The 12721-nt window shown below is 39.3% G+C and overlaps 1 protein-coding gene across 3 annotated transcripts in view; it reads left to right on the top strand.

Annotated features, from left to right (window-relative positions):
- Window positions 1-12338, top strand: part of LOC117521644 (kinesin-associated protein 3-like) — a 54392-nt gene extending 42054 nt beyond the window's left edge. For all 3 annotated transcript variants that reach the window (XM_034182965.1, XM_034182964.1, XM_034182966.1), the window contains 8 exons: window positions 747-912; window positions 2819-2944; window positions 4478-4576; window positions 5012-5097; window positions 7797-7950; window positions 10109-10193; window positions 10372-10475; window positions 11916-12338. In XM_034182965.1, coding sequence (XP_034038856.1) covers window positions 747-912; window positions 2819-2944; window positions 4478-4576; window positions 5012-5097; window positions 7797-7950; window positions 10109-10193; window positions 10372-10474 — 819 coding nt within the window. In that variant the 3' untranslated portion in view covers window position 10475; window positions 11916-12338. The remainder of the gene's footprint in view (window positions 1-746; window positions 913-2818; window positions 2945-4477; window positions 4577-5011; window positions 5098-7796; window positions 7951-10108; window positions 10194-10371; window positions 10476-11915) is intronic.
- Window positions 12339-12721: the final 383 nt, after the last annotated feature.

The raw sequence follows: 12721 nt of genomic DNA, 5'->3' as shown, positions 1-12721 counted from the left end.
AGCATGCTAAGTGTTTTGTTTTTTGTTTTTGTATCGCATGATGTGTCACGGCAGACTGCTTTCAATATTTTGTTCATTTTAAGTTTGTTTGATTTATTCATTTTTTCCACAAATGACAGCATCTCATAAAACCTCACTTTGTACAGATTTGAAATCACTGTATGCGGTGTTGCTATTCGATAGCCATCTCATCTGTGAAAATTTACACTAATTCATATAAAATGCCAACATTTGTCATAAGTTGGTGATGTCTGTCTAAATTAGAATACTATACTGTGATTCCATATGGGGACAATGATTCAGTACAAATGTGGATCGGTGCGCTTTCACTTTTAGGCTCATATTTCAGAAGAAAAAGACAAGTTAACCAATTCCATTTGTGCTTCCAAAGTTCCTGGGTGGAATAATGTGGTTGCTTGCTTCACCTAGTTGGCTTGCTGTTTCCTCTGTTCGACACACACAGGCTGAGGGGGCTGACCACGCCTCCTGCACAGAGCATGAAACTAGAGGGATGCAGTCTGTGGACATAAGCACAACTTGCTAAAATATCAGTGACTTGTGAAAACAAATACCTATGTCTGTATAATACTGTGCAGAGTCATACTGTGTACTCTACATGCAATTCTGTGCACCGAACAGTTTTAAGTGTACTGTACAGTTCAGTACAAATACATATATTGTGACACCCCTAGTGTGTGTGTCTCTGTCTCCGTCCACACTCACTCTCTTTCCTTTGATTCTCTCAGGACAATGTAGGTGACCTGGCAGCTGAGATTCGTGCAGATGAAGAGGAAGACTGGGTTCTGGAGTGTCTGGGAACGCTGGCCAACCTCACCATCCCAGACCTGGACTGGGAGTTGGTGCTGAAAGAGTACAACCTGGTACCTTACCTCAAAGACAGGCTGAAACCAGGTAAGGCTGGTTATGCTGCAGCACCATCTGGAGCCCTAATGCTACACTGATGAATCATCATCAACCACCATTTTCCTGTCTGATAATCCACATGTCCCCTTTTTTAAAGTGTGGAAAGAAACAGTAGATCCTTTTAACAATAACCAGTCCTTCCCCACATCTCAAAAGTAGCCATCTATCTGTCATGGCCGAGTGAAAGGGGGCCATACCCTTGCCCTTCATCAGCCGCAGTGCAAGAGATACTTTTTGGGTAACTGTTTATTTGACACAAAGTCATTCCAGTGGTACCCAAGGATGCTTTGAAGAGCCCTAGTACCAAAGACACCCAGATGTCATTTTATTTCACTAGCTGTCATCCAAGTCCCAAAACCACACAGTGTGAAGACCAGCAACAAGACCCTAAATACTTGGACTTCTGTTCTCCAGCAAAGATATCAGCATCACCAAACAGCTCTGTCCCACAGCTCTCTTGACCTCAAAGGTTGAGGACCCAGAGACATAAATGTCACTGTGGATGTAAGTGAAAGTCTCTTCAAATTAGATGCTTTCATCTCATAACGATACACTTCTGATGGCTGAGTCCAGGAAATAATTGAGAGCCCCAACCTTAGTTTTGATCCAGGACCATCACAAACCCAAACACTCATAGTGGATAAGGAGCTGGCTGTCAATATGTAGACCTGGGTTTGAATCCCGCTCATGCGCCTTGTGTTTTTAGAGAAGGCACATACTTTGCATGGTCTCAGTCCACCCAGCTGTAAAACTGGGTACAGGTGTCACAGACCGAGCAGTCTTCCCTGCACTCCACTGCGCATGTGTCATTTCAGAGCTCAGCAGTTCGTCTGAGACGGAGTCTCTTCACCCAGAGCCATCAAATGGATTAATGAGATTATTAACCATCAGATAACAAAGTAAAACCTCTTAAATCATTCTAAAGTCAGTTTTAAGCAGAAACGAGGCAATATTCAGTGAACACAACAGCTAACAGGCTGTGTAGCTGCGGCACCTGATGGCTTCCTCTGTCTTTTATGATGAAATAATGCTGAATTTATGTGGAAATGATTGTTGTACAAAAGCTTCCGATATCTGTCGCTGAGAATAGATGATGACTGGAGTGCAGTTTGAAGCAGAAACAAGGTGATAATCAGTGAACCGCGGCTATGACGCATGCGCAGTGAAGGCAGGGTGGACCGATTTTTAGGGGGGACCGTTCGGTCTGCGACATCAGCCTTGGCTGGGGAAACAAATGTGAGGTGTCAGTGTAAAGCACTTTGAGCATCTGCTAGATGGAAAAGTACTACAGAAATGCAGTCCCTCCTTCACTCCAGTGAGATGTGTGTGTAGCAGTACATTTTATTGGTTTTAATTATATGTTCATTTGAGCATTTTTTACACTATTTTTAAAGTATGATGTTCATTGAAGTCATCAGTTGCAAATGTACTCTTAACACGTTGACATTACTGTAAGCCTTCACAATATTTTATAGTTCACTAGTAAAATGTGATCCACATTATTTTTGTATAAGCAACTTTGAAGTATTCTTGCTGAATATATTTTGATGAAGTATGTTTATGTATTTAAAGAGTCAGTGTATTATGATTTTTTTTTTCTTTCAATTATCAATATCCATTGACCTGATGTTACAGTTTCAGCAAGGCTTTCGTTTATGCTGTGTAAGTAAATTAAAGCCTGGGCCAGATCTGCCTCAGTAATGTTTGCTCATATCGCTTTCTTAACACTGCATGAAAGCACATTTTTTAGAAACCTGAGAATTAGAATTCCATAAAACTTGAACTCTTTCTTATAGAATCTTGGGCCTTGGTAGAGATACTTTTGTGTCACTGATGTTGATTAAAACGTGTAAGTCAGACATAGCCCACTATCCTGTACGTGTGTTTGTTTCAGGCTCGGCAGAGGACGATCTGATTCTAGAGATAGTGATCATGATTGGAACAGTGTCAATGGATGATGCCTGTGCCGCCATGTTGGCCAAATCTGGCATCATTCCAGCTCTTATTGAACTGCTGAATGGTAATACACAATTATACATACATGTGTTTCTGTAACATGTTGTCTTTTATGCTTCCTGATTAATGCAGTGAACATGTTCTTTATCATTCACACAGCTGTCTTCTTGTTCTTTAGGCAAACATATTTATTTTTTTAATACAAAATTTCAGTTGTGAGCCTTGGTCATTGTGTATATGTATGTACAGTAGTGTTCAGAATAATAGTAGTGGTATGTGATTAAAAAGATTAATCCAGGTTTTGAGTATATTTCTTATTGTTACATGGGAAACAAGGTACCAGTAGATTCTCACAAATCCAACAAGACCAAGCATTCATGATATGCACACTCTTAAGGCTATGAAATTGGGCTATTAGTAAAAAAAAGTAGAAAAGGGGGTGTTCACAATAATAGTAGCATCTGCTGTTGACGCTACAAACTCAAAACTATTATGTTCAAACTGCTTTTTTTGCAGTCCTGTGAATCACTAAACTAGTATTTAGTTGTATAACCACAGTTTTTCATGATTTCTCCACATCTGCGAGGCATTAATTTGTTGGTTTGGAACCAAGATTTTGCTCCTTTACTAGTGTGCTTGGGGTCATTGTCTTACTGAAACACCCATTTCAAGGGCATGTTCTCTTCAGCATAAGGCAGCATGACCTCTTCAAGTATTTTGACATATCCAAACTGATCCATGATACCTGGTATGCGATATATAGGCCCAACACCATAGTAGGAGTAACATGCCCATATCATGATGCTTGCACCACCATGCTTCACTGTCTTAAATGTGAACTGTGGCTTGAATTCAGAGTTTGGGGGTCGTCTCACAAACTGTCTGCGGCCCTTGGACCCAAAAAGAACAATTTTACTATCATCAGTCCACAAAATATTCCTCCATTTCTCTTTAGGCCAGTTAATGTGTTCTTTGGCAAATTGTAACCTCCATTTTAAAGCATTGGAGCTCATCGTAGATGAACAGCCTATAATTTTTTGCACCTGCGTATAAGTTTTCCCCTCTCCAATCAACTTTTTAATCAAACTACGCTGTTCTTCTGAACAATGTCTTGAACGTCCCATTTTCCTCAGGCTTTCAAAGAAAAAAGCATGTTCAGCAGATGCTGGCTTCATCCTTAAATAGGGGACACCTGATTCACACCTGTTTGTTCCACAAAATTGACGAACTCACTGACTGAATGCCACACTACTATTATTGTGAACACCCCCTTTTCTACTTTTTTTCCTAATAGCCCAGTTTCATAGCCTTAAGAGTGTGCATATCATGAATGCTTGGTCTTGTTGGATTTGTGAGAATCTACTGAATCTACTGGTACCTTGTTTCCCATGTAACAATAAGAAATATACTCAAAACCTGGATTAATCTTTTTAGTCACATAGCACTACTATTATTCTGAACACTACTGTATGTATGTATTATAATATTAAACAGGAAATATCAGTTGAATGTCACAAGTTTTGATAACATTGCTTTAATGATGTCATGAAATTAACAAATTTGCTACTTGTGCAAATTCATTGTTTCTTCTGTGTAGCCAAACAGGAAGATGATGAATTTGTTTGTCAGATTGTCTACGTCTTCTATCAGATGGTTTTTCACCAGGCTACACGAGACGCCATCATCAAAGAAACCCGTATCCTTCCTAAAGTCCATTCTGTCCATCTTGTGCCTTGATGAAGAAGTGATTATTTTTTTCATGCTGCTGTCCAGTCTGGTTGATACAGTGTGACACAGACACACTGTGTCTGTCTGTCTGTGTGGTTGCTGTAATTGGTTTGTCTTTTCAGGATGTTCATTTAGTTGAAACACTAACACACATTGTCTCTAAAAGCAATAATTTTGGTTGCTGATAATATATTATTACATACATGTGAAAAAATAAAAATTTATATGTACAGTAACTAACCCTATTAAATTATTAAAAGATTAAATATAGATTTGGCCGGGGGGGATTGTGTGGATTTGCAGCTCCTTAAATGAAGGTGAAACATGCCCAGATTTGTAACATGTATGAATACCATCCTGAATGTTTATGCTTTCTGCTTTTTCCTTACACCTGCCACTGTAGAGGCACCAGCATACCTGATAGATCTGATGCACGACAAGAATGTTGAAATCCAAAAGGTCTGCCACAACACCCTTGATATTATTGCTGTAAGTGAAGTTGATCCACTCAGAAGACTTCCCAAACATGAGAAATTGCAAAAAAAAAAAAAAAAAAAAAAAAAAAAATAGAAAGAAACTAGATTAATCTGTACCCCTCTGGTCTGTGTAATTTTGGATTAGAGGTAATTATCACCACATTTGTTCTATGGTCATTCTGGCCAAGCAGTTAGTGCACTTGCTTCTTAAACAGAATGTTCCCAGTTCAAAACTGCTCGTGCCCATTTTCTATATAATGTGAAGTTGCATGAAGAAAAATATCTGGTGTGAAACTTGAGTCAAATGAACAGGCAGCTCCACATCAGATCTGCTGTCGCGAACCAGAGTGAAAAGGGAGAAGCTGAAAATACTATCAGCAGGTTTGTTAGACTTACTTTGTGTTTGGGTCTACTCTGGATTAGTGTTGAACAATATCTGAGAGCAGAATAATGCAAAAATTCTACTTGATAGCCTTGAGTGGAAAAGTCAAACCTCTGCAACTGCCAGGTGAATTGTATTCGACAAATACAATTCTGCATTTATATGGACTGCATTTATATAGCGCTTTTCCATCTGCATCAAACGCTCAAAGTGCTTTACAGTTATGCCTCGCATTCTCACAGACACACTCACACACCGATGTCAGGGTGCTGCCATTTAAGGTGCACACTACGCACCGGGAGCAACTTGGGGATTAAGGACCTTGCCCAAGGGTCCTTAGTGGTTTTCCGGTCAGGCTGAGGTTTGAACCGAGGATCCTCTGGTCAAACCCAACGCTTAACCACTAGACCATCACCTCCCTAAAACAGAAATGTAACTGGCTCCATGTGGAAAAGAAGCTTTTGTCCACCTTCAGTACCTTTGCAGCCTTCTTCCTCAGCTATCTTTACACTCTGGAATTACCACCAAGCTGTGAGCTGCGTTTTCCTCTCAAAATCACGAAAAAGTTAGGATGGTATGGAAAGCAAAAAAAAACAAAAAAAAAACCTAATAAAAAAATGCAGTGATTATTTATTTTGTCTTCTATTTCACTGCAGACAGTATCAAGCCAATAGTTTAGCTTTTGTGTGTTTCATTTCATTTGTTAATATACATGCATTCCTTCATTTCAGAGCTACAACTTGTTTCAGAGAGATAAGTTGGAAAGCTAAAGCATTTACTACTTTTTTATGTTGCTATTCCTTCTCACAACACTTAAGAGATATTTTGGCATTGAGAATAACAAGTGATGCAGTGTCGCAGGTGTTATTTTGTCACATTCTTCCTGCAAACATATTAAGGTGTGCAATAGTACAGCGTCATTGTTGTATTTTTTTGTTTCAAAATTCTCCACATGTTCTCTCATGGGGACGGGTCAGAACTGCATCCAGACCAGTCCAATAGCCATACCCACTTCTTCCTCAGTCATGCTTGTTTAATGTGTGCAGAGTGTGGTTTTGCATTGTCTTGTTAAATTTAATGCTGCCATCACACAAGTGTAAATTAACTTTGCCAAGTACACTGACTGATACAACCCCATACCATGACAGACCATGGTTTTTGGACTTAATTACTGATAACAGTCTGGGTGGACCTCTTCATCCTTAGTCCAGAGCACATTTCCATTTCTTCCAAAAAAAAAAAAAGATGTATAATACTGATTTGTCTGACTATAATACACATTTCTTCTGTATGACGGTCCAGCCCAGATGACTTGGAGCCCAACACAGTACAGCACAGTAATGTTTTACATGGCATTTGTGAATTTAACTCTGTATCGTAGTACCTGACAAAGGTTTACCCAAGTCATCCATTGCTCATGTGGTTACATCAGCTGTTGATGACTGACTGCTATTGATGCAGTGCCATTTGAGGGATTGGACATCACACGTGTTCGACTTAGGCTTGGCCCCTTGTCCTTTATGCACTGAAGTTCCTCTAGATTCCTTGACTTGTTTAATGATGATACACATTGCAGATGGGAAAATATGAAAATCCCTTTAAATCTTTTGTTGAGAGCATTGTTTTTAAACATTTCTATAGTTTTCACACTTTTTTTTATAAACTGGGGATCCCCTGCCCACCTTTGCATCTCAAAGACACTGCCTTTTGTGGATACTGCATCTGCACCAAATCATGATTAGTCATTTGTTAACATCATGTAGTTGAAATATCAGTAATTATTATTATTATTTTTTAACCAAATTAGTAGCCCTCAGTTTCTGCCTGTCGCAGCTATTTGTTTTGTTTTATTTTTTTTACAATCTGGTTGTTTCAGGCCTGAAATGCAAGAATGGTTGAATAGTGAAGTAAAGTTGACCACACAAAACATGAAATATCTTTGGTTCATGCTGTCTGCAATAAAATAGAAGTTTAAGTTAAATGTGAGAATCACTGCAGCTATTTTTGTTTGGTTTTAATTTGCACTTTCCATACGTCCAAACTTTGTCTGATTTGGGGTTGTACATCCCTTATGAAATTGCCGTGTAAATTATCAGACTGACACAGTGATGCAGCTGAAACTTTTGTTTCTGTGGTTGATTTTAAGTAACCTATATTAAAGACCAATTGATCTGGTTCAGACCAAGATGTATCCATAACAAAAGTTGATTTTATGTGGCTTGGTTCTTAACACAATTATTGGCTCAGAACACATGCTCTGCACTCTCTGGAATGGAAACATACCTTTCTAAAGTACATAGTCAAATATTGTTTTCACCTCCACCTTCCAGGAGTATGATGAAGAATGGGGGAGGAAGATTCAGTCAGAGAAGTTCCGTTTCCATAACAACCAGTGGCTGGAGATGGTTGAGAGTCGCCAGGCTGATGAAGCTGAACCATATCTCTATGACAACGATGACAGGACAGACCTCTTCTACAGCGCAGGTACACACAGGAAACATACAGTCCTTGCATGCACAATTTGACAAAAAAAAAATTTTATTTCAACTTTATTCCCCAGCTCCATTCTGAATGAGAAACATTTAGCTATATGTAGTGATGTGAGTTTTGGCAACACTAGTGCGATGTCAACATAAAAATTTGGAACAAAACAAAATAAATGATGGCCAGTCAGCCTATATTTTGTTGTTCACACACACCCGTTCATTCAGTCTACTCAGTCCAGAGTGAACAGTGAGAAAACCACAACCTGTCATTAAAAACTAACATGATTGCAGACTTATTGTAATGTTGTGGCAGGTTGTAATTACTGATGCTGAGGCTGTTTGTGTACTTGCAATAGGCTGCCCGAGTTTTGTGTATTTCCACCTTTTGCATAAAAGTTTGTGCTACACCGCAGTGCATTCTGGGAAAAGGTTGCCACGCCCTGCCATATGTGATTGTGTCACTTTAATAAAACTTTAACAACGAGACATCAAAAGTCGTGTTTGATTCTGGCTGGTCTGCCTGAGCACTTTTCCTTCCTGTTTCTTCCCATACAGCAAATCGGTCTGTGTGTTCTGAAACATCAACAGTAACTCATTGATCCAACTTTGTCAGTCTTGTACAAACTTGGTATACACAGTAGTTACGACCATCACTGGCACCAGTTTTGAAACGGGTGAAATTTTCGAGCTGATCAAAAAATTTAATCGCGATTCGCCAATTTACACAGGAATTTACACAAGAATATATGTGACTTTTTTACTATAATGTATGTTATTGATATTTCAAAATATTCTCCAAGCTTTGGCTGTGGTTTTTGAAATGCTTTTTCATTCTTCAGGAATTTCATGTAGTTTAATTGTTCTGAGTTAATGCATAATTTGGTTTACAATTAAAAGGAAAATCATTCCAGGTCCTACTTCCACATCATGTTGTGTTATTTCAACATGATCATTGACGGTTCAAATTTAAGGTTGCATACAGGGTCATTTAAATATACACTAATTTTGAGATTTTTTTGTTCCAAGAGATGCTGAAAATGTATCATTAGATAAAAAATTAATTTGGTTTCTGGGATCCCACAGAGCCTGAGACCCCCGCTCCTGGGGGGGCCTATGCTCCCCAGACCCCCTGCAAATTTTCCTCGGATTTCACAATTTTCATTTCACAGCCCTGCGTTATAATCCTTCAGACGAGCTGCACTCTGATGCAATCTGCTGACGCAACCACTTGCTGTGTTCACTTCTTCTTTACTGCACTTGACGAGCTGCACGTTGTGTTGGCGAGAAGATTGCGTCACGTAGCATGACATTTATGCGTGAAGGATGTTTTGAACATTTCAAAATTTTCTTTGCGCAAAAAGGCTGCACCTGTTAAAAATGAGTTTACTCTCCTGCACGACACAAGAGCGTGAATCAAAGTCATGCAAGTGTCAGTGGACCTTTACTTTCATGTTCGACCCAGTTGCCAAGTATGCTTTATAAGTCAGCCAGTTGCACAGGTCTGCACTTTATAAGCCAGCCTAATAGGATGCATGCTGGAGTTAGCCGTTTCATCCCATTTTTGCACTTTTTCTGGATCGTGGAGGATCATTATAATAGAACGGTGTCCTGTGGAATAGGGGTGTGAGCGCGAGCGCAGGAGGCGGCGGTGACAGCCACATCGACTAGTTGCCTGAATGAGATGCATATTTTTATACACGTGTAGGTACACAAAAGTCAGACAGCCTCTATTACAGATGTGATTTCATACTTATGCTGTTGTTTTGTTCCACGTTTTTTGTTTCTATTTACTACCGACAGGCTCTGATAGTGTGTGACAGCTAGTGATAGCTGTGTGATTAACATGCAGATAGTTTGCGTGTTTTCAGCATCTTGTGATCATCTCTATAACTTTGCAATAACCCTTTACCTGTGGTGATTTCATTGTGATATTATTTTATTGTAGAGCAGGTAGCTCAGTGGAGTCTCAGTCCACCCAAAAATGGGTACCGGCCTTGGCTGAGGAAGTAACCTGAGTTGGACTGGCATCCCATCCAGACTCTCATCCCCTTCATGCTATGGAATCCAGAGATGAACACTGACACTAATAGGCCTGAGCTCCTATATAGGACTTTGTTTTAACAGACTGCTGATGGTATATTTTTATGTGTCTGTAGATGGCATAACTCCAGCAGATGGTTCAGTCAGCCCAGATTTCTTCAGTGATCTCCAGCCTCAGAATGGAGATACTAACCTTACTGGGTGAGTTTTTACATTTTTAGCATCTGTCTCCATTCATACACCTAAACCTGGAATCAAAGAGGAGAATCTCCCTCTGTGTCACCATGAATTGATCCTGATGGGAGGAATGAATCTGGAGCTGAATGGTGACGTGATTTTGATTCTACACTCTCTTGATTGTTCTTGATTTGTTTTACAGAGATGGTTGTGATGCGTTTGACCAGACCAGCTCATCACCTGGACGACCGGCCACAGCCTATGGCTTCAGACCTGATGAACAGCCGTACTATCAGTATTGTTAGACACTGGAACATCATGACACTAACGTCTCAGTAGACTTTGTACAGTTAGTTATATTTTGTTGCCATGTACTGGAATCCACTTGTCTTTTTTTTGTGTGGGTTGGGGGGGGTTGGCTGTTTGTCATACAAAAGATGAAAATGTTACTAACTATCCCTGCAGGTTACTTTTACACTGGCAGGTTCATCTGCACACGTGTGCAGGTGCAGACTAAGAAACAGATTTGCATTCATAACCTCATTGGTTCACATATTTACTGAAGATGGCAACATTTACAGTTTAAACTTCAGACACATCCCCTGACTGTTCCCACTGAGCACCCACGCAGAACTTAAACAGCTCATATTGTGCCTGTTTACATTTACACACAAAAACATTGCATTGGAAATTTTGTCACACACCTAGCAGCCCCCCCCACCCCCCCCCCCCCAAAAAAAAAATTTCAACAGTACTTGTTCGATAGATGTAGGCTTGAGCAATACTACACTTGTAGCTACTTGTGCAAATACTGTCCAAAATGGCAGTCTATTTGCTGTTGAGTGAATTTGTATTTTGTAGGTAATAGTTGAGTGAGTGGCTCTGATCATTTTGTGTCCACGATTCAACACACTATCTCAGCAGTATTAGTGAAGAGTAGAAACACCAGTCCTGCAGGAGTAACTGGTCCTTTTCCATTTTGTGTATCTCTGTGTCTTTTATGAAGTTTGTGTTATTGATGTGTTATTCCTAATATGACACCACAGTTTACACTTCTGCAGTAAACTGAAATATGATGTGATGCGCCGACATGACAGGATGGTAGTTTGAATTAACTGGTTACCAAGAGATCAGTGAAACAATTGAATACATGAATAGAAGTCTTTGTGCAACAAGTTTTATGGATGTGTTGATTTGGTCATTTTCATGCCAGTAAACTAATTTTAAGACTTAAGAATAAAATTGAAGTACTCTAGTTTCCTATTCTGGATAAAGTTGTGTAAAAGATCTAACATTTTTATGGCTTGAGATCTGCTTTTCTCATTGTAAACAGGAACAAAGTTCTTCGGCTGGGTATGTCCAAATTCTTCATGTTACGTACCAATAGTTATAAAAATGTATCCATGTTCCTTATTTATTGGAACTGACAGGATTTAAACTTTTTTGTTTGGCACTAACAGGATTTAAACTTTTTTGCTGGAATCTATTCCTTAGGAAAATTATTTTTCCATGGGGGGGGGGGGGGGGGGTGAAAACTCAAAACTGTTTCCAGCTGAATATTGTGTTCTCGGTACAAAGGTATTGTTAAGTATCATTTAAGAGGGCAGTGCTCTACAGTCAGGGGATTACAAGGGTTTAATCAGTGTTCTTCAAAATAGTTTTTTCTTTTCTTTCCTTGAAATTGTAATTTTTTTCTAAATTAAACACTTTATAAGTACATCTTAGTTTTGTAATGTGACACACCCCCTCAGAAATAAATTATTGAATATGCTCTGCTTACAATCTACGCAGTGGTGGAGTTTTCCAATATTAACACAAGTAAATGTGAATATATAAGATTATTTAACTGTGAGAAGTATTGACCAAATACTTCTGCTAGTCCAGCTTTCCCAAACCTCCAGTGCTTGTCTTTTTAGTTAATGTCTTTAGGCTGTTTAGAGTGTGACACTGATAATTAACTGTTTTACTGATAAGCATCTTTGCACATAGTAGTCTTGATGTATGGTTATGGTTTTTGCACTTTATTTTGTTTACAAGTTTTGTTTGAATAATTTTTTATTGCTAATGTAACGATACACTATGAACAGAAGCATGTATTGTACTATATATACTGTATTCCTGTCGTTATTCATCCTTAGATTGTTTAATAAAAATATATCTCACAAGGAACAATGCTTTTAAAGGTTCACAATTATGCCTTAACAGTTAAGGACATGGATGTCTTTTATCATCTTTACAGGATCACTTAGTACCATAGTTCTCCAACTGTGGTATGTGTACCACTGGTGGTATGTGAGCTCCCTCTGGTGAATAGACCACATAACCACATCTTCAACCACTTACTCCAATTAAGGGTCACAGGAGCCTATCCCAGCAGAGCGTGAGTCAGGGTACACCCTGGACAGGACAGCAGTCTGTCACAGGGCCACATACAGACAAACAAACACATTCACACCAGCACCTACAGACAATTTAAAGTTTCCGATCCACCACGACAGGAAGTTGGAGCACCTGGAGAGGACATGCAAACGCCACACAGAAAGGCCACAGGT

This window comes from Thalassophryne amazonica, chromosome 12 (assembly GCF_902500255.1).
Source record: "Thalassophryne amazonica chromosome 12, fThaAma1.1, whole genome shotgun sequence".
In the NCBI taxonomy this organism is placed as follows: Eukaryota; Metazoa; Chordata; class Actinopteri; order Batrachoidiformes; family Batrachoididae; genus Thalassophryne; species Thalassophryne amazonica.
This window is presented reverse-complemented; position numbering and strand designations above follow the sequence as displayed.